This window comes from Nymphaea colorata, chromosome 5 (genome assembly GCF_008831285.2).
Source record: "Nymphaea colorata isolate Beijing-Zhang1983 chromosome 5, ASM883128v2, whole genome shotgun sequence".
Classification (NCBI taxonomy): domain Eukaryota; kingdom Viridiplantae; phylum Streptophyta; class Magnoliopsida; order Nymphaeales; family Nymphaeaceae; genus Nymphaea; species Nymphaea colorata.
In genome coordinates, this window is record NC_045142.1 from 26421198 (window position 1) to 26438083 (window position 16886).

Consider the following 16886-nt stretch of genomic DNA (forward strand, 5'->3'; position numbering starts at 1 on the left):
GGTGTTAATGGCTGGAACACAGGGCACGGCCCAAAATAATGATCTGGATAACTTGTCTCAGTTTATATGTCCTCAGACAGGAAGGTTGTGTGCACCTAATCCCCGCCGACCTAAATGGTGTTGTTAAAAAGAGAAAACCTTCCCTTCTGTCATTTCAGCCCTTCCCTTAAAAGCGCGACATAAATTATGGTTTCATCTGTAAGAGCAGAGTGGAACACAAAACCATTTGTCTCTTGACATTTTCTTCCATCATGCAAACACTCTGGAAGAAATGTTTGACCGTAAAAGTCACAAAATATATGTGTTTGAATTTGCTGGGGTCTGCCATGCCCTACGAGGATGAACTGGCCGGAGTCTAGGCGTTGTTCCGGCGATCAGACCAATGTTAGTACTTTGTCTACATTGCACCGGCCGAAGCGTTAGTTCCCCTCAGGCCGAGCACGGTGGGAGTATGACTTTGATGGCTCCGGACTCTGCACGGACTCGAACCGAGTCGGTTCATGTCGTTTTCTGCCGGTGCTTACGTACATACTTAGCATGACTCAGCTCACACAGGTGCTCCGGCCCTACTCGAGCTTAACCCTAAGCTCAAGTTCAGCAGTTCAGATAAGGGATGGTAGGCAGCCAGTTTTCGTTTTAATCCATAAAGGGTCAACTGTCTAATGTTGTAAAAAAGGGTTATTAATGTGTACGGAAACATACCTTGTGCGTGACAAAGATAATGAGTTGGGTGAAAGTTTCGACTATCTTACGAATAATATGATGAAATACTTCTCATACTCATCCAAATAATACTCATCCAAATATTCACCTGCTTGGGTAATATGTTTTTGTATGTCGAGTAATTAAATATACAAGAGAATTGAAATATACTTAGATTATAGATGTAGCTGAATAGTTAAAAATATTTCATTGAAAAGTAATTGTCCAAGGAGCATCAAAGTGTGTACATGACACTTTTAGTAACATGATGAAGATATATATATATAAACATATGGCCACATCGGGCATTTGACACGTTTGAATCTAATGGTCCTTCCCAAATTCCTCTGAGTTGTCATATATTTAAATTTAAATTCCAAAATAAAAACAAAAAAGTCATGTAATATATGAATCGGTTTTGTAAAAACCCACCAGCGAATCCAATTAAAAGTCTTGCGAGTTGCAACGTGGAATGACGATTCCGATACACTGGAACGCCATTTTAAAACCAACTAAAATAAATGCAAATATTCAAAGCTGAATCTGCAATATATTTACCCATCCCCTCATCTGTTCGGCCCTTCCTGTAAAACCCACAAAAAAAAAAAAAAAAAAAAATCGAACCAAACAGATACCATTTTTTACCATGGTATCGGATCCTATCTGAACCGGTTTTCCATTCCGATTTTTCAATATTTTTTTTACCATATTCACTTACTTAAAATCGTTCGAAAATATATATGATTTAAGTATGATTAATTCACATCCTTGGTTAAAATTTGAAACAAAATGATGCGTGAATCAACTAAGGCTACATTTGTATCCCCTTGGATCGGACATCAAATCATTGCAAGAAAACCAATTTAGAAAACAAAGAGTGTGTTCAGCAGCCAGTGATAAGATCGATGCTGCTTCTTGGATTTAGCCACAACAATTTCACCTATAAACGAGTCAAATCTTTTAACTTTTCTTTTTTTTTAAAATTGTTTTTTTACTGTTTCGTTTATTTTCCAGATGTGATTTATATTTTGCAAAGATAATATAATTTTTTTTATTTACTTCAATTGTTTTTTAACTATCAATTTGTTTTGCGCTGTAAATGCATATTTATGACTTCCAAAAGTAGGAAAGCATAGATGAGGTTTCTAAAAGAGTTTGGCATCTATCTACTGCCAAAGCATCAATGGAGCTTAATATTATCATAAACACTTATTAGTGATAATAATTATAAAATTATCATTTTTTTAACGTGTCATCGTAAATATTCCGATAATGGTAGGATTGGGTCCGATTCAGGTCCGATCCGATCCAATCCCAAATTCATTAAATCATTTTTTCTTTTTGAAAAATGCACGTGAAGTCTCTCTCTCTCCATCTCTCTCTCTCTCTCTCTCTCACACACACAATATATATATACAATAATACAAACAATATTGAAGTCTATCATACGCTCATTGTAATTATACCTATAACACTCCATTTAAATGATTACAATCACAAATACACATGACACTCATTTACACAATGGTAGTTCATCCAATGAGTTTAATTTATAATTATACGAATAGAAATCTATTTGACTGATTATAATCACATCATGAGGGTTTTACACATTAGTCAAACATAACAATTAGATATTTCATAAACTAATTTATGTTTAATTTCCTTTATAAGGTAACTTATTGGTATTTGAACAAAACATTACATATATAGTAATCAAGCCAACATTGGTTCGGCAAATTGTTAACGAAAATGTTGCTTGAAGGAATGTATTAAACGCTGTGGAAACCAAGTGTATAGTTTTTTCTTTACATTTGTTACAAATTTGATATTTTTATAGTTTCGAAATTACATTTGGTTCAATTAAACCAGGTAATAACCGGGTCCGTCCGGGCTGGGGTTGGGTTGGTCCGGGTCGAGAATCTAACCCAACCGTGATCCGAACTCCAGGCCAAAGGGAATTCAAATTGGTGACATTTTGGAAAATAGTGGTAGTAACGATGGCATTTTCCATTTCCTCAAAGACCCATTACCCGAACCGCACTGGTCTCTCGCTCTTTCACTGCTTGGAGTATAAAATGCCGCCCGCCTTCTTGGTTGTTGCCGTTCCCCTCTCGGAAAGCTTCGTGTCTCCCACTCTGCTGTGTTCGCTCGCTCTCTCCCTCTCTGCCTGCCTTCCTTAGTATCAGGTGCTCTTTCTTTCTTTCCCTGTCTCTCTCTTTCATTTTATCTCCTTGTGTCCTTGGTTAGGATTCTTTCCGGGATTGCAGATTACTTCTTCATTTGCGATCTTAGGGTTTCATTTTGGGTTATAGGTTCTTGTTGGTTTGCTAGGGTTTGGTATCGTCGATTCCAAGGATTTGCCTTCTCCTTGTGTTGGGTAGGTATCCTTTAGGCGTACTGCAGCCATGTCTCTGAGGCCCAATGCCCGGACGGAGGTCCGCAAGAAGAGCTACAAGGTCGCCGTGGACGCTGATGAGGCCAGGCGGAAGAGGGAGGACAACATGGTCGAGATCAGGAAGAACAAGAGGGAGGAGAACCTCCTGAAGAAGAGGAGGGAGGGGATGCAGGCGCAGGCCTTCGTCCCGACGTTGCAGGCGAGCGCAATGGAAAAGAAGGTAACTCCCTGGATGTGCTGGATTTTTTGGTTCCTTTGTTTTTTGTTGTTTCTTGATTAGGAGTACTAGTACGTTTCTCCGGGGGGTGGGGGTGGGGAGACGGTGCTGGTTTCCACCTCCATGGGTTCCTTGGTAGGTCAAAAACCTCCAAACACTTGTGGGCTTTGATCGTTGGGTTTCTAATTGGTTTTTGCTTTATCTGCTCTATATGGTGTTATTGTTTTCATCATGGCTATTAGTGTTCGATGGTACGGATGTGAATCAAATACTTCGGAATTTCATGTGCCTTGTTGATTTTAGAGTATGTGAGGATGAGATCAGATTTTCTCGTTGCCGTTTCTTTTCACTTACTGGAACATTTTGATCTTCCAAAGTTGGAGAGTCTTCCTGCTATGGTTGCTGGGGTGTGGTCGGATGATAGCAATATGCAGTTGGAAGCGACTACCCAGTTTAGGAAACTTCTTTCCATAGGTACTCAGTGTTCAGTAACTGTCGCTTTATTGATCTATCCGGTGCTATATTCTTCTTTTTTATCTTTTCATCGTTGTGATCTTTCTCCTGCAGAGCGCAGCCCTCCTATCGAAGAAGTTATTCAATCTGGTGTCGTTCCTCGATTTGTTGAGTTCCTCACGCGATCAGATTTCCCTCAACTTCAGGTTCATTGGATTGGCACTTAGCGTACTTGGAATATGCTCTTGCGTTTGTCGGGACCAGTGTTCAGGGATTTTTTGGTTATTTTATTTTTTATTTTGGGCTTCTCAGTTTGAGGCTGCGTGGGCTTTGACAAACATTGCTTCGGGCACTTCAGAGAACACCAGAGTTGTTATTGACCACGGGGCAGTTCCCATCTTTGTGCAATTGCTCCAATCGCCTAGCGATGATGTCAGAGAACAGGTAAAATTTTTGTAGTCTCGTCTTCTTTCAGTTACTTGCACTTGCTTTTTGTTAAATGACATTAGGTTGGCTTCTCCTTCCATTTGCATAGGCGGTTTGGGCTTTGGGAAATGTTGCAGGTGACTCCTCCAAGTGTCGAGATCTGGTGCTGAGCCATGGTGCTTTGATACCACTATTGTCCCAACTTAATGAGCATGCCAAGCTTTCCATGTTAAGAAATGCCACGTGGACTCTATCTAACTTCTGTAGAGGCAAGCCTCAGCCTCCATTTGAACAGGTTTGTAGGGAGGCGTTTTAGATTGCATTTTCCTTCTTCTCGATGACCGACACAACTTTTGTTTATTTATGTATTTATTCGTTTTTTACTGGAGCAGACAAAACCTGCACTACCTGCATTGCAAAGACTCATCCATTCAGCCGATGAGGAGGTACTGACAGATGCGTGCTGGGCGCTTTCCTATCTTTCAGATGGAACAAACGACAAAATACAGGCAGTTATTGATGCTGGAGTCTGCCCGAGGCTTGTGGAGCTTCTTCTGTATGTTGTCCCTACAAAGCTCCGATTTTGTTTGGCTTCTATTTCTCTCTGCATTATGCCATGTGGGAGGATATTGAATTCAATAGTTTTTGTTTACAGTGGAATATGAGTCTTATTTTGAAGTTTTCTTGTTGCTCAGGCATCCTTCACCCTCAGTGCTTATTCCTGCTCTTCGCACTGTTGGAAACATTGTTACTGGTGATGATCAACAAACTCAGGTATACATATTTAGAAATTGTTCATGTGCTTATCACATGGTTTGCAGGTGATGTTGGTCCAGTGCTTATTGATGCTTTAAAGCTTTCTAACAGGGCCTTGAAACCGAGGCGGAGCCAGAATTTTCTGGCTAAGAGACACTAGTAATGAAATTCTAAGTTTTTAAGAGGCATCACTATGTAAATGAGAAAAATTGCCCCAATGTGAAAATAACCACTTTTTGCTGGTCTGTGTGGGCAATTGCCCAACATGTCCACGCCTGCCTCTGCCCCTGTTTGGGAATCACAATGAAATAGTGGTTTTAGATCTCTTAATTTTTTGATTTGATGTATTTCTTGCTCAACAACCTCTCTCTCTCTCTCTCTCTCTCTTTCCCTCTCTCTCCCAGACACACACACACACACACATGCACGTACAGATATCTGCATTTATATGTTGTAACTTATAAGTACATGCCCTTTGTGGAAACAAGTGATTGAGTTCTTTGATCAAAATTTCAGTTGATAAGCTTCCGTTTGTCTAAATGAATCACCAGAGTTGCATGCTGTGGTGAACATTCTACTTGAAGGAGCTAAGATTGGTTGAATTCCTGCATACATATATATATATATATATATATATATATATATATATATATATATATATATTACAATTATCCATGGTTTCCATGCATGATAAGGTTATGTCCCTCTTCCATGGGAGCCTGTACGTTGTTTTATGAACTTGTGCTTGCATTATTATATGACTTGTATCAAAATTTTGTTTTTTTGCACTTTTTACATGCCTAGCATATTGTTCACATGTTGTTTTTCTCTTCTTTGTTTCTGACCCTGTGTTGCATCATAACAACAAACATGCTACCATCTTTTTCCAACCACAATGTGCCACTTCAATAAGCAGTGGTCCTCTATTCATAAAAGTGCTAGGTTTGTACCCCAAAAAAAGGGCGAGGTGTTAATAGTTGGTTTGATGCTTTCATTCGGAAGAAAATGAACGTATAGACAAGAAATGTATGAGGTGTTAATAGTCGGTTTGATGCTTTTGTTCGGAAGAATCTGAATGTATAGACAAGAAATATATAACGAGCATTATGAATCATACAGTAAAGTAAACAATAATGCATGACATATGATGTCAAAGATGTTATATACATAAAGTTGGCTATCTTACCCTTTAGGTTTCCTATATCTGTACATGTTGGGTTCGAGTGGTTGTGAAGTATTTAAGAGTTCTCTAGTATGCCTGTATTTATATTTGAAAATATGATCCACGTTTTAGTTGAAGAATGGGTCAGTCTAGAACTGTAAGGAAACAAATTTTGATCTTGTTTCATCTGCAATTTTTGGAGGTTTCTTTCAGTATGTGCATTGCGAACAGAGTGAAGTTAGCAGTTAGCGGTCTGACTCCTAGGGTTTACATTAAGGCTATGCAGTGTCTGGTATGAGCCTGAGGCCCTGAGCTTTGTATCTGGAGCAACCCATTATAAACCGATCCATACAAGACATTGGAAATAAACGATGCCTCAAGTTTGTGAAATATAACGGTGATATTTCCAAAGACAGGCAAAAAGAAAAAAGAAAGAACTAATGTTGCCACATTCTGAAACGGCCACCAAAATGAAAATATTTCAAACAATATCATTCCTAATTCTCTGTATTCATACCGGGATTCTGAGCTGGAAGACCCGATCTTTTCTTGCCCCTTTGGTTAGGATAATTAGGTTTTAAATTAGGAGGAGAGGATTGAGTTAGGTTGTTTACTGTTTTCAAAATGTTAACTGGGTTGTTTTGTGGAGGAGGGGAAGTGGAAAAAAGAGAGGTCAGGGCTTTGAGGTCTGCCTGGAGAAAGGACAAAGGAAATTGAGAATGAAGGAAGCTGGCTATAAGTGGATGAGTGTAACTTTGTTGCTGAGGTGAAGGATGACGATTTTGGAAAGATAGCTTGTCCAAATTTTCATGTTTGAAATGAGTTTGGTTGGGTGAAAGTATACTGCTTTTTAAAACCGGTTTTGGCTGAAGTTGAACATTCTTGGCTGGGCTTGATCTTGGTTCGTCAGTCTGAGTTTGGACGATCTAAGCCTGTGCACTCCTAATTGACATTTTGGATCAATCGTTTCGATCTTTTCTTTAGGTTGAGTACTTAGTTCACTTGTTGTATATATATTTTTATCTATTTCTCTGGTATGAATGCTAAATTGAACTAGCTCATATTTTCCATTGATTTTCAAATTGTCATGATGCAGAATAAAATGTTTTTTTGTCAGGTCAGGTACCTGATATGTATTGTAGGCTTGTAGCCACTTGTGAATGATAGTATATTAGATAAACCCTGCTTGTCGATTCGACTTGTTGACTGTTTTGGCTAATAGGCGACTGAACTGACGACAGCTGAATATGTGTGCTTGCTATTTGCTTGGCTGTCTAGTTCATTGAACCTATAACGCACTCCAATTGGCCTTGCTTGTGTTGGGATCTTTCTTGTAGTACTGCATTCTTTTAAATGATATTGCCGCACATGGAAAACATGGTCTTTGCTTCTCCAAGATGGTCATGTGGTACACTTGTATACTGGACCAGTCTTGTGGTGCTTGAGGTTGCACATGAATAAGCAATTTTTTCTCTGTACTGATGATCACGTTTGCTTGTTTTTCCTTCAGTATGTCATCAATCACCAAGCATTACCGTGCCTGTTGAATCTTTTGACACACAATCACAAGAAAAGTATAAAGAAGGAAGCGTGCTGGACAATCTCAAACATCACTGCTGGAAATAAGGAACAAATTCAGGTATATGTGATTTCTGGTTCGTGTGTATTTAGTGAAGAATCAAGGTTAAACGGGGAATTAAGACTTTTGTTGAACTTGCCTTTTATAATTTTGGATGTGTATTGGGAATGATTATTCTTTTTCTTTGTCAAACTTTTCTTTTTTGTAAAATTATATGTATGTATGTATGTATTGTATGTATACCTGACAAGGAAATTGGAGTTACGATAAAGTTTTCCTAAATGCTTGAGCTTTTGAATAATTGTTATTTGGGGTGGTTGGGCAGTTCGTCAAATCTTCCTCTCTATTTTGTTTTGAAAATTGATTTTGCTTTGGGAATCTCAATTGTGGAAGCTTATGTTGCGGTTATTCATTTTTTTGGGTTGCAGGCTGTTATTGATGCTGATATCATTGGTCCACTTGTACATTTGCTTCAAACGGCTGAGTTTGATATAAAAAAGGAAGCAGCTTGGGCAATCTCCAATGCAACTTCAGGGGGTACACACGATCAGATAAAGTATGTTTCGATGTATCTTTATTTGCACGGAAAAAGAAATGGTTTTTTAGTACTGTTTGTTGGATATTTTTTTCCCTAATTGGTAAACCTTGTTATTTAGGTATCTGGTGAGTCAGGGTTGCATCAAACCTTTGTGCGATCTTCTGGTGTGCCCAGACCCAAGAATTGTGACGGTTTGTCTTGAAGGATTGGAGAACATATTGAAGGTTGGGGAAGCTGAAAAGAACATGGGCAACACTGGAGGCGTGAATCTGTACGCCCAATTGATCGATGATGCTGAGGGTCTGGACAAGATTGAAAATTTGCAGTCTCATGACAACACAGAGATCTATGAGAAGGCTGTTAAAATTCTTGAAGCCTACTGGGTCGAAGAGGATGATGATGCACTGGTATCTGGTGACCAGCCACAGATTGCTTTCCGCTTTGGGGAGACTGAGCTCCCACCTCAGGGCGGAAGATTCAATTTCTCTTAGAGTAAGCAATCTGCTGTTTATGAGGTTTCTTTCTTCGCATCTGCTTTTGTCATGCGCTTGATGCTGGCTGCCAATTGAAATGCAGCACAGTTGGCGATTTGAGTTACCGGTGTGGACGAGTTCTGGTCATGGTGTCACCGAGGTCTTTCATTACCGCTAATAAGGGCGGGTCTTGTTGTGTGGATGGTCTGGAGGGCATGTCATAGCTTGAGACGTGGGCGTCCTTGGTCAACTTCTTTGCTGGCCTGCCGTTCAATGTCGGTTCAGTTGGTCTTAGCGTCTGCACCACCTATGGATGGTGGTAAGAGAGTTATTTAGTAGTATTTTTTTTTTCTTTTCTTTTTGCTGTTTCCTTCTTTTTGTATTTTCCTCCCTCTTTTTCTTTTTTAGCTATCATAGAAGGGAGTGAACACAGTTGTATGTGTTAGCATGTTGGGCTTCTTTTGAGTTTGGGTTATACATATATATTTTTTCTAGTGGGAAGAGTTTTTGAAGGGGGGTTGTTCCTTGTCCCTTGGAGTGGGGTTCTTTTACAGGGTACGAGCAATTATGCAAAAGATTAAAGAAGGAAAGTATGATTTGTATTTCAGCTTTACGTGGTCATGATATTCTTATCATTCCAATTTTTTTTTTTACCGTTCATCGGAATGCTTTGATTGCTATCATAGTCTTTCAAGCGTGTTTCATTGATATAAGGCGTCTGTCCAAGGTGAACCTGAAATTGAATTCGTGAACTTGATGAGGTACCGATGACGAGGAGATGAACAATCCTCATGTTGCTATGTTAAAATACTAGTTAACCTGTTTTGCCTTGAATTTTCTTCATAGATCTTGGACAATATTGGATGATCCGATTGAGTTTACCGCCGAAAGTGGCAGGGACATGGAGGGAGTCGTCTGGCGTAGTAGTGTTTTATAACCAGCTTTGGCTTTGTGATGACATTATTTTCATAAATTTCGAAATTGTCGTGCATTGGGTAGTAGATGAGTAGGAAAATCAAACTACCAATTAAAAACTAGTTCCGCGAAGGCAAAATGGATCTGAATTATAATGAGACTCAGATTTGATGTATAGTTCTGATGCCTGCATGCTGTGGGATCCGGACTCAATTTCGAAAGTGTCAGTCAAATCCAAATTTGAATGTGATTTCAAGTGACGAAAACCCAATTAAACAGAAAATGGTAAAGAATGGATCTTATTCGAGTTCAACCCAACTTCACAACCCTAGTGATGCTGCATCAACCTACTAGCATTTACAGGCAATTATTACAAGATCGATGAAATCCCTCCTGCCCAGCTTTAATGCAAGTTTGAGTATAAAATTGCGGAAATGTTTTGTGGTAATCTGAACATGAATCTTTTATATACCCATCAAATATCTCTGTCTTACAAATTAAATTACATCTCAAGAATCATTTTATAATCCTATCTAGTAGGTTCATTGTGATAACACTTTCTTTATTATCTTCAATTTTAAAAACATGAACATTTAAGAAGAAAAGTCCAAAAGATGTACCAATGGTGATCCTGGAATGGGCAGTCGTATTCGAATGTGGCCCATGTGTTTTTCTTTTCCAGGAAGAGAGCGTTTGGACAAATTTCCAAACCTGCTCTAAATTGTTGGGGTTGCATTATTTATTGGAAAGAAACAATAGAGCTCATTGTTTTACTTAAAATCTATTTGAAACTTACCTTCTCAGGACCTAAAAATTAGAGCAAATTCATGCAACCTGTCTCGAAACAACCGTGCTTTTTGGTTTCTAAATAAATAGCCATTGCTTTTAAGTGAAAAACTCTAGAAATACTGCAACGTCCTTGAAATATTTGAATCATAAATTCGTTATGAATTTTATGGTTATTTTACAAATTACACACACATATATATTTTAAACCTTACAAGTTCTCCACATTGCGGGAAATATATAAGTCATGGGAGTCGTGCGCACTAACTTCCTGGAAGTCCTTGGACAAACACATATATTTACGTATTAGTCCTTCGTATCCCCCACAATTCACTGCAATCGTTCGCACCAGTAATAAAAAATCAACTACTTAAGTTGTTTATACAATACGGTTAAATACCTTTTACTGGCATTTTCTTCTTGGATTTCCAAAGAACTTCACTCTCTTTTCTCTTGTGCCCATTACCCCCTTCCAAACCCTAACCCACCCCTTTAAGTGCCCGAGTTTGATTCGACTCGAAAAATCAAGTTCGGGCCAGCATGATATATTTTTAATATTATTTTTATTCTTAATAATAATATATATTTTATTATAAAATATATTTAATATAAAAATATTTGATGTTTAAAATATAGATATTTTTTATTTTAACCGAGGCTTGTTGGACCGAACCCAATATAAGATTTCAAGTATCAAGCCTAACCAAGCATGACACTTATCGAATGAGCTGGATGCCCAAGCGCATGGAATCCCCCACTAGAGTAGGGATCATGTCTCTAATATTAAAAAAAATTAGTGCTGCCAGTAGGGCTGTTCATGAGGGAGTTCGAGTCGAGTTGAGTCAGCTTGAACTCGGCTCGTTTGTCTTGAAAGGAACTCGAGATCAGCTCGAGCCGAGCTCGAGCTTGACTCGGCTTGAGTTCTTAAAACTGGAACTCGTCTCAATTTAGCTCGAGCCGAAGATTGGCTTGAGCCGAGTCAAGCTTTTCATTAAAAAAATTTATTTTTTAAAAGGAAGAGGCAGACACTCGAGCTCGACTCGAGTTCTATTTTATTAGCTCGAGCTTGACTCGGCTTGAGTTCTTAAAACTGGAACTAGTCTCAATTTAGCTCGATCCGAAGATTGGCTTGAGCCAAGTCATGCATTTCATTAAAAAAAAATTATCTTTTAAAAGGAAGAGGCAGTCATGAAAACTCACACGTCATGTGTATACTCATTTGAACAATCTTTTTTTTTTTGAAAATTTTATAAGACTTATTTTATATATTTTCTTTCTCAATCTTAACCGAACTGAGCTCACTTAACTTGATCTTGTTCATTTATTAATTCGAACTCGAGTTAGCTCGACTAGTTGAACAACCGTAACTGCCACTCACACCCTTAAGGGATAATTTTATCATTTAAAAATATTTTTTAATAATTTTTGTAAAACCATGTTTTTTTTTGTGGTGCATTTACCTTTATAGGAGGTGCCATCCTTTGTCAAATACAATCGGTGTTTTGGTAGTTTAATTTCCCCAAACACGGGGCCCGGTGTTAATGCCTGATCGTGTGGCCTTCTCCACAGTGCTGCACTATACGTTTGCACAGAGGGCTTGAATGTAAACTTGGACTGCCAACATGACAGCACAACGCCGATCTCAGATGTGACCTGCATGTTTGATTTTGATATTAGTCAATTCTTAATAGACAGTTTTTTACAAAATATATACCTGACAAGAAACAGGGAATTTCACACGGAGACAAACTCTTGAAGAGTTTGAAGTTAGATTTCAAGATCTCATATCCTTCTTTTTTTTGCAACAATTTCACATTCTATTTGAAAAATGAATCTTGTATGTTATGATTTTGCAATGTTTGTATCTTAAAATTAAGATCCACGAGTTGGTTTTGACTTTTGAGATTTATGGATTCGAGGCACATCAAGACCGTAAGATTTATGGTCCTCAAATCTATAATTTGCTGCAACTAAGAACTTAAAGCGAACTTCATAGAATATTAGACTTCTTAATACGAGATGTAACAAAGAAAGAATCGTGTTTTGGCAGCCACTGGCTGAAGCAACCTGTCTTGTGTTCATGTAATCTTGCTTTGGATACTCTAACCTTTGCTGCTCTCATCTTTAAATCAGTTTCATATTCTAATCTTATGCGTTTATTAATAATTCATTTTTGGCTCCACATTTATAACAGCTTCCCGAGACCTGCTTTTATTAAATGCGTAAAATCTTAAATTTTCAAAAACCCCTTTAGGTCATACTGTATTGTCACCAAAGTTATCAAGATTTAAGAAAAAGAGGAGATGATGAGAGGAGACGAAAGAAGTTTACTTTGATGTCCATCAAGGTCAACATAGCACCATTTCATTTTTCATATATATATATATATATATATATATATATATATATATATATATAGAGAGAGAGAGAGAGAGAGAGAGAGAGAGAGAGAGAGAGAGAGAGAGGTTGATCAAGAAAAAAAAAAGTCATGAATAAATTAACAAAGAAGGCATTCCAGTCGATTTTTTTGACCTAAAACAAGGATCAAATGACTTCCAAAACTTTCACAATTTTGCTTTGGAAACGGAACTTATGATGACTGATGAGGTAGTCAAACGTCATAATCATAAAATCGAGCTTTCTTCAAAATATATAGGAAAAATAATGGGTTTTTAAATTGACCGGCCATACGCGAATCATTCACTGGATAACGACGAAATCTATCGCCGGAGTCTCAGAATACTGCCAGAGAGAGGGAGAGAGAGGGGGAGAGAGAAATGGAAAATCCGGTGAACTACGAGCCGGAGGACGACTCGGGGAATGGGTTGTACTGCTGGTGGAGATCGGCGTCTGAGTTCCAGGGGACGGGCCGGCTGGACATCGACATATCGAGGGCGGCGGAGGCGGGGCCGAGGATGAGGGTGCTGAGGGAGATGGAGAGGCTGGCGATGGTGGCGCCCGAGGGGCTCGACGACCTCCGCCACAAGCTCCTGAGCTACCGCCCTGGAGATTTCTGGGTGCCCATGGGAGGGCTTAAGAAGGAGGAGCTGGACATCCCTCCCATCGTCACGATCCTTCTCGTCGGGTTCTCCAAGTCCGGCAAGAGCTCGCTCGTCAATCTCATGTACTCTGTTCTCGGCCGTGCTGGTCTTATCCCCTTTGCTCAGACCGCCGGTAAAGCCCTTACTCGTTTCTATACTAAAGAGTGCAGTATCAGCGTTCTTGTGGACCTGTGAAAATCATTTTGCTGATGCAGGACGCTAGATCGATCCATTTTGCTCAATGGATTGGTGATCTTATTTGTGTCTTCTTTTAATCAGATTCCAGCATGTAAAGTCGTCACGTGTATGTTTTATTGTTTCAGATTATGTGCGTTTAGTTAGATGGTTCATCTTATTAGCTGGGATTGACAAGTGGGTGTATGCTTATTTTCATATGCGGCCCACAATTAGAAGGGTTGAAGACGCCAACCATTCAACTGTGGGAATTTTCTTTAGTTGTTGCAGGCTTTTCGCGAGAATTATGATCGAAAAAGTGAACAATTTGGTATTTCTTAACATTAAAAGTATGTGAAAAATAAAAAGGGTGCTTTTCCCGTAGATCTTTTAAGAAGCAATACGGTTGTGAAGGAGCATCTTATAATATCATTAAATGCGTTTGTCATTTGGCGTGTAAAAGCATGCATAATGCCATTTGGTGCATACTCTAATACCAGTCTCTTGGTTGACCACCTTTTCTTTGGAACTACAAGAATTTCGGCAATCTATTTGCTTAAGAAAGATAATTCCTTCGGATACTTTAACATTTTGACACAGAAAAAAATGTATGCTTGCAACTATGCCCTTGGTCGGCTAGCTCTTCCAGGAAACAAATTTGTATATGATGTGTTTATTAAACTTCTGATTTTTTGGATATTTATTTTTGCAATTATTTTCTCTTTACTATTTAGTTCTATTCCAGGATGTTTCTGGTTCGGTTTGATCCCACCAGTTTTCTGAATTTTTTAAGAAGCGTCTTAATGCAAAACCCGATTTTAACATTGATTTGAAGTGTCAACATGAAATTGATGAAGAAACATACTTGATGCAGGGAGTTCATCTAATTATGAAACATTGTTTATGGAGGAGCACAATGTTTTGAGATCAATGAGGAATGGGTTCTGTGTCTATGACTCCAGAGGATTGTCCTATTACGAGATAACACAGAGCTTGGAAGAGTTGTCTGAATGGATGATTGATGGTGTTCACCACCATTTACGTTGTTCGAGGGGCAGAGGCAGTGAATCCTCTGATGGCTTTGCTTTATCTGCACAACTATCCTCATCCAAATTCACCAGGAGAAGGGTAAACTGTGCAGTTGTGGTAGTTGACATGTCTTATGTGTATAAATCCTTGATAGCTGGAGATTCTACACCACTAGAGGCTACCAAAGAATTGTTCTGCTCACATTCACTGAGAAAATGCAGTAAGTTTTACAGATGCTCTTGACTCTTGTAGTTATATTCATCTCTTTTTTAGTGCTCAGTTTGTTAATGGCATCTTAATCAAGTGTTATCTGACTGGAATTCCACAGTTCCCTGTCAAAATAAAAACCATTAGCGTGCCACATAGGGTGATGAAACAGAAACTGCTTGAGTTATTCCTTGACTAGTGCTGCACTCAATTAAATGTGGAAATGAGGTTTTTCTTTTTCCCCATTTTGTCTAGATGAAAATCCCATTTTGATTTTGAGCCATGGAGATCTTTTGAACACGGACGAACGAATTGATGGTCGGATCAAGATATGCCAATTCCTTGGGATCTCGGAAACGACTGGTGTTTATGACATCTCATGTGTAACAGAGCATGGTTTCTTGCCTGAAGAAGCCGACCCTGTGTCTGCTTATGCACTCACTGAGGCTCTCTATAGGGTTCTGCTATTTTCTGATAGAACTCATCCTCCAGGAAGACGCTGGAAAGATCACATTGTTGAGTTCCTCTATTGGATCCTGTGCTGCATATCTGCTTTCTTCGCCTTTCTTGCATACTACTTCTCCAAGCTCGGCAAGCAAAAGATGAAGAGATTGTAAGTTCAGGCAATGATCTTAATGTTTCTGGGAACTAAAACGCCTGTGTTTGGGGACTTTGCCACAGGGTTCAAGTCCTACTTCATCATACAATCTGTGAAAAGTTTAGTAGTTCTTGATGTTTCTCAGGTTAAGCATGTTTTATTTTCACCTTCGACCTTGAGCTTTTATTTGGCAGAATTGGCGGTTTATTCTGCTGTCACCTCAATGTACTTTGAATGTGTTATCTGTGTCATCACATTTATGATCCACCGGGAGCTGAAACAGTACTGGGGATGAGAAGTTAGATGCTCAAACTGGATCAAGTGCCTGATAGGAATTTATTTGTTGTTTGGATATGTATTATGTATATGTGTCTATAAACATGTTTTCAATAAGAATGTAAGTTCAGTTTCCTCTGCAAGCACACGGTCTATGAGAACTTTAGGGTGGAAGAATTTGGTTGGCTGATTGATTGATTACTGTTAGTTTTATGTGCCCTTTGCTTCTATTCTAGTTGTTACCTTGGTTTAGGCTTCATACCAACTTAATTATGAATCTCCTTCATTTGCATTCGGATCAAATGGCATGTACTCTTGCAGCTCTGCAACTGGCTCCAGATCAGGTCACCCAGTGTTGTACCTTATCAATGTAATGCATCAGCAGGGCGTCATCCTTCTGCAGATCGTCTTAGGTGCATGCTGTTTGAAATGTGAGGATTTAGTTGTTAAAACAATTTTACTCCATCAAACACCTCCCTCAGGGGTGCTTGGCAGTAAGGACATTTAGTGAGTGTCTTAAGAATCTATCCGAAGATTGAAGCAAATTCATAGTACATTAGAACCAGTGATTCTTGTCCATACCAGTACATTAGAACCAGTGATTCTTGTCCATACCATCCTTTCTTGTCCTTAGACCTGCACAGACAGACTGCTAGGCCTGGTAAAGAAGCCGAGTAAACAGAGTTTAATGTGCTCAAGCTTGACAATTTTTAACCGGATACACGTTTGAGCTCAAGCCTGTGAAGAAATTGAAACCAAGTCTCCATAATGAAATGTGCTCAAGGTCTGACTTTTTTGGCTTTCTCTTAGGTTAAGTTCAGTTTACTTCAGTCTCTCATTCGATAGTTTTTCATCAAATGGTTGTTGCCTTTTTGATATTATGAGGTTATAATTCCACAAGTTGATTTTTTTTTTTTTAATTAGACCATAATGTAGCATGCATGTTCATGAACATATACGAAGTGCGACCAAGGAAAATGATAAAAACTCATTAATTTTGTAAAAATATTGGTCGTGAATTTAATCTGTGAAGCTGTCGATTGTGTGCGTCGGCCGATTCATCAACTCATGTATCAGTTGTGAATCGACCGAAAATACATAAAAATGACAAAAAATATATAAAATTACAGTGAGTATATAGAAGTCAGGGGGCTTT

General features: G+C 38.7%; 2 protein-coding genes across 7 annotated transcripts; both read left to right on the plus strand.

Annotated features, from left to right (window-relative positions):
* The first annotated feature begins 2756 nt into the window (after window positions 1–2756).
* On the plus strand, window positions 2757–9311 carry LOC116254287 (importin subunit alpha-1a-like). 6 transcript variants are annotated; one of them, XM_031629571.2, is made up of 12 exons: window positions 2757–2891; window positions 3087–3320; window positions 3695–3791; window positions 3885–3976; window positions 4083–4214; window positions 4306–4491; window positions 4589–4752; window positions 4892–4970; window positions 7625–7753; window positions 8122–8249; window positions 8350–8723; window positions 8808–9311. In XM_031629571.2, exons 2-11 carry the CDS (start codon window positions 3111–3113, stop codon window positions 8720–8722), a joined length of 1590 nt encoding a protein of 529 aa, XP_031485431.1. In that variant the 5' UTR covers window positions 2757–2891; window positions 3087–3110; the 3' UTR covers window position 8723; window positions 8808–9311. The 6 variants fall into 6 exon arrangements, with proteins under 6 accessions (XP_031485431.1, XP_031485435.1, XP_031485436.1 ...); XM_031629575.2 differs by having other exon boundaries at window positions 2776–2891; window positions 3037–3320; XM_031629576.2 differs by having other exon boundaries at window positions 2782–2891; window positions 3098–3320.
* Window positions 9312–13107: 3796 nt separating this feature from the next.
* Window positions 13108–15873, plus strand: LOC116253835 (uncharacterized). The gene is made up of 3 exons (XM_031628789.2): window positions 13108–13579; window positions 14495–14869; window positions 15112–15873. Exons 1-3 carry the CDS (start codon window positions 13183–13185, stop codon window positions 15471–15473), a joined length of 1134 nt encoding a protein of 377 aa, XP_031484649.1. The 5' UTR covers window positions 13108–13182; the 3' UTR covers window positions 15474–15873.
* Window positions 15874–16886: the final 1013 nt, after the last annotated feature.

Bases quoted from the DNA above. Each gene is read 5' to 3' on its own strand.
- LOC116254287 (XM_031629571.2), top strand. From the start codon at position 3,111: ATGTCTCTGAGGCCCAATGCCCGGACGGAGGTCCGCAAGAAGAGCTAC. The intron at 3,321-3,694 runs GTAACTCCCTGG...GATCTTCCAAAG, and splicing joins CGAGCGCAATGGAAAAGAAG to TTGGAGAGTCTTCCTGCTAT. The intron at 8,250-8,349 runs GTATGTTTCGAT...CTTGTTATTTAG, and splicing joins GGTACACACGATCAGATAAA to GTATCTGGTGAGTCAGGGTT.
- LOC116253835 (XM_031628789.2), top strand. From the start codon at position 13,183: ATGGAAAATCCGGTGAACTACGAGCCGGAGGACGACTCGGGGAATGGG. The intron at 13,580-14,494 runs GTAAAGCCCTTA...TACTTGATGCAG, and splicing joins CCCCTTTGCTCAGACCGCCG to GGAGTTCATCTAATTATGAA. The intron at 14,870-15,111 runs GTAAGTTTTACA...CATTTTGTCTAG, and splicing joins ACATTCACTGAGAAAATGCA to ATGAAAATCCCATTTTGATT.